The sequence below is a fragment of the Mandrillus leucophaeus genome, unplaced genomic scaffold, assembly GCF_000951045.1.
Source record: "Mandrillus leucophaeus isolate KB7577 unplaced genomic scaffold, Mleu.le_1.0 Scaffold1673, whole genome shotgun sequence".
Classification (NCBI taxonomy): domain Eukaryota; kingdom Metazoa; phylum Chordata; class Mammalia; order Primates; family Cercopithecidae; genus Mandrillus; species Mandrillus leucophaeus.
The window spans coordinates 9,574-10,688 of NW_012101669.1; the positions used below are offsets into that span (position 1 = coordinate 9,574).

Consider the following 1,115-nt stretch of genomic DNA (forward strand, 5'->3'; position numbering starts at 1 on the left):
AAAAAAAAAAAAAAAAAGAAATATTAAGCAGCTTGTCTGAGGTTACCTAGCTAGGAAGTGAAGGAGCTAGAAATCACATGTCTGAATATTTGACATCAAAGTCCATGAAGAACCAGGGGTTCAGAGAGGTTAAGTAAGTTGCCCAAGCCTTCACAGCTAGTCCTTTAACCCCAAAACCAGGGCTTTTCCCCTCTAAGCTTAGAGCTTTTAAGGAGGCTTCCTGGGAAGGTTTCTTTGAAGAGGAGTGAATGGTATGTGTGTCACTGGGGAGTAACTTTTCCTGGGTCTTCCGTGTTCTCTCTCCAGATACTGTCTCCCATGGCCGAAGGCTTATTCCACAAAGCCGTCATGGAGAGTGGGGTGGCCATCATCCCGTACCTGAAGGCCCATGATTATGAGAAGAGTGAGGACGTATGTATACTGTTAACACCTTGCCAGCTTCCTCTCCTCAGTTAGCAGAGAATGTGGTCAGGCCCCTTCTCACCATGTGTTTGGCTTTCCTTAGTGACCATGCCCAAGGAACCTCATGCTGGCCCAAGGTGAATCTTGTTCCTCCATGAAAGTTCTGGTTCCACAGGAAATGGATCTAGCTACACAACGCCACACCACTGGTGTGCACAAGTGTGTGTGTATGTGTGTTATGGTTCTTACATCTTACCCCTGATTCTTTGCTTGTGATATATAACTCAGTGCCCTGTATCCTATACAGCTCTCCTGTGCCTACGCTACTCTGCTGGGAATGGATACCCAGGGCATTGTGTTAAGAAAGATTCAGAGGCTGTTTCCAGCTCAGTGGGAAATAACGCTGTGACTGATTAGTGTTGTCTGGCATGGGATTATAAGGAGCATCTATCACACAATATTTATCATCTGTCTCTTGTCTTAATTATCTACTAGATCGTGATGCCCTACAGACCAGGATCTCTCTGTCCTTCAGGCCCCCAGCATAATACTTGGTATATATCAGGCAGCCATAAGTGTTCTGAATGAATGAGTTAACGAATGAGCTGTTTCATTCAATGCACATTAATTAAGCACTGGGCTGTGGAGCCATCTCTTGAGTATTAATCATTTTTGTGGTAAATTTTCTTAAACATCTTACAGAAAGTAACAGT

General features: G+C 44.2%; 1 protein-coding gene across 1 annotated transcript in view; it reads left to right on the forward strand.

Moving 5' to 3' along the window:
* The window catches only part of LOC105537025 (carboxylesterase 5A-like), a 21,415-nt gene that overhangs the window by 8,032 nt on the left and 12,268 nt on the right, over positions 1-1,115 (forward strand). The window contains 1 exon segment of the mRNA XM_011976507.1: positions 307-411. Within this exon segment, the coding sequence (XP_011831897.1) occupies positions 307-411 (105 nt within the window).